At 38.4% G+C, this 2,500-nt stretch overlaps 1 protein-coding gene and 1 pseudogene across 1 annotated transcript in view; one reads left to right on the top strand and one right to left on the bottom strand.

The window, feature by feature from the left end:
• Nucleotides 1-2,500, bottom strand: part of Atad5 (ATPase family AAA domain containing 5) — a 51,347-nt gene that overhangs the window by 34,612 nt on the left and 14,235 nt on the right. Inside the window, exon 6 of the mRNA XM_029546104.1 lies at nt 2,140-2,221. Within this exon, the coding sequence (XP_029401964.1) occupies nt 2,140-2,221 (82 nt within the window). The remainder of the gene's footprint in view (nt 1-2,139; nt 2,222-2,500) is intronic.
• Nucleotides 341-971, top strand: LOC110331142 (annotated as a pseudogene).

Here is a 2,500-nt window from a genome sequence, read left to right as displayed (position 1 = left end):
GTTAAGCTAGTTAATGTTTAATTATAAACTATATTCCCTCTGGAGCCTACAAGACTCATGGTGATAAGCATTGTGTTTCCCTTAGGAGTCCTAGTGCCAAAAATAGTACCTGCAATATTTATCAAATGAGGATAATAAACAAAATATGATACTTTAGGGTGGATTTTTTTTCTTTTCTAATTATTCTGTTATTTTATGTGAAACAGCCAAAAAGCTTTAACAGAAATCAAAGGCCTTCAACAGCAGTACAAACATTATTAATAGTATTTTTTAAATGTCCTCAGAGAGAGGGTGGTTCTGCCTGCCAGAGGCTGCTGTGGTGCAAAGACCCCTGGGGGGAATCCACCATCACCATGTCTGACCAGGAAGCAAAACCTTCAACTGAGGACTTAGGCGATAAGAAGGAAGGAGAATACATTAAACTCAAAGCTATTGGACAGGATAGCAGTGAGATACGTTTCAAAGTGAAAATGACAACACATCTCAAGAAACTCAAAGAATCATACTGTCAAAGACAGAGGTTCCAATGAACTCACTCAGGTTTCTCTTTAAAGGTCAGGGAACTGCTGATAATCATACTCAAAAAGAACTGGGAATGGAGGAAGATGATGTGGCTGAAGTTTAACAGGATCAAAGAAACAGGAGGTTGCTTGACAGTTTAGATAATTCTTTTTATTTTTTCCTTTTCCCTCAATCCTTTTTTATTTTTAAAAATAGATCTTCTGTAATGTGATGTTCAAAATGGAAACTGAATACTGGCACTCCATCTTAGAACATCTGGATTCTAGTGTTCAATATTCATCATTGGTTGCTTTTGTGGTGCTGGCTTTTGGTGATCAGACCTCAGCTCCCTCCATATTGCCCTTCTTCCTTTAAGAAATTTCCCGTGTGCACAGAGAGGCCACCCTCTTCAGGACTGCATTTTCAGGTTTGTGATGATAAAAGATCGACCAATGGAAGCTTTCCAATGACCGTTCAATTGTCCCTGAAGTCTACCGTGTGGTTGCTTCCCTCCTGGACTGTGATTTTGAATAGGAGATGGAAAATTTCTCAGAGAACTGAACTGTGGAAAATGACCTTTCCTTAGCTTAAAGCTACTTTTAAAATCTGAGGGTTGAGACCAAAAGAAGACCATCATGTTTGTAGTCAAGATGGCAGATCCAGTGAGAGTAACAGCTAACTCCAAAGGTGGCTTCACGGAGAGAAAGTGTCTTGAGCAAGACAGTATTGTCAGAAGACCCCAGGGAAGTTCTAGCTTTCACCAGCAGTTAATAATAGAGTTACTCATACAGAAGTGTGCGCAACAGACACTGCTCCTTTTGATTCTGTTTGTACTTTTTGGCCTGGGGTATGGGTTCTCAAGGGACATCATTATTAAAGATACTAGATTCATCAAAATAAGCAATATTTGTAAAAATCATAAAAAAAGGTCTGGAGAGATGGCTCAACAGTTAAGAGCACTGACTGCTCTTCCAGAGGCCCCGAGTTCAATTCCCAGCAACCACATGGTGGCTTACGAGCATGTGTAATGAGAACCAATGTTCTCTCTGGAGTGTCTGAGGACAGCAACAGTGTACTCACATATATAAATAAATAAATCTTTAAAAAAAAAAAAAGGTCCTCAGAGGGCTGGGGGGATGACTCAAGTGAGTAGAGCACCTGCCCTTGAAGTATGGAGACTGGGGTTAGGATGCCACTGCCCACATTACCCACTGCTGGGTAATGGAGGAAGACCCTGCCATCTGCCTTTACATATGCATGAGCACCTGCACACAAGTACACAAACACATAAGCACAGAGACCACCAAGAGGCATATACACACACCACACATACATGCATATGCAAAAAAGGACTTCAAATGGCCATTGACATCTAATTAAACAAATAAATACAACTTATATTCTATAAAATATTCAATGTTTAAATATTTATATTGGGGATGGTGAGATGTCTCAGTGGTTAAGAGCACTGATTGCTCTTCCGAAGGTCCTGAGTTCAAATCCCAGCAACCACATGGTGGCTCACAACCATCTGTCATGAGATATGATGCCCTCTTCTGGTGTCTGAAGACAGCTACAGTGTACTTACATATAATAAATAAATAAAATCTTAAAAAAAAAAAATTGTATTGGACTGACCTGCTTTCATCCAAATCAAAGACAGGAACAGCTGTTCTTTTGGTCCTTTTAGCAAGAAACAAAGGAGCAATTTTCATTTTTCCTTAGAAAAATCAATACTTGGATTAGTATTAAATGTTTACCATCTCCACTCACCTTCAGTTGTTCTCAAAGTTATCTTTTAAAATTTTTAGAAATTTAATTATAAAACTGGTATATGATAATGTTTCATCAGCTTCATAATATCCAAATCCCCTGGGAAACGTTCATTTTTAACTATAGAATCCAATAATGCACATCTCAAAATTTTGCTTAGACCCTGGCTCAATAAATAAATACTGGTTTTCTTTTCTTTTCTTTTTTGGTTTTTCAAGACAGGGTT

This window comes from Mus pahari, chromosome 14, assembly GCF_900095145.1.
Source record: "Mus pahari chromosome 14, PAHARI_EIJ_v1.1, whole genome shotgun sequence".
NCBI classification, from domain to species: Eukaryota; Metazoa; Chordata; class Mammalia; order Rodentia; family Muridae; genus Mus; species Mus pahari.
This window is presented reverse-complemented; position numbering and strand designations above follow the sequence as displayed.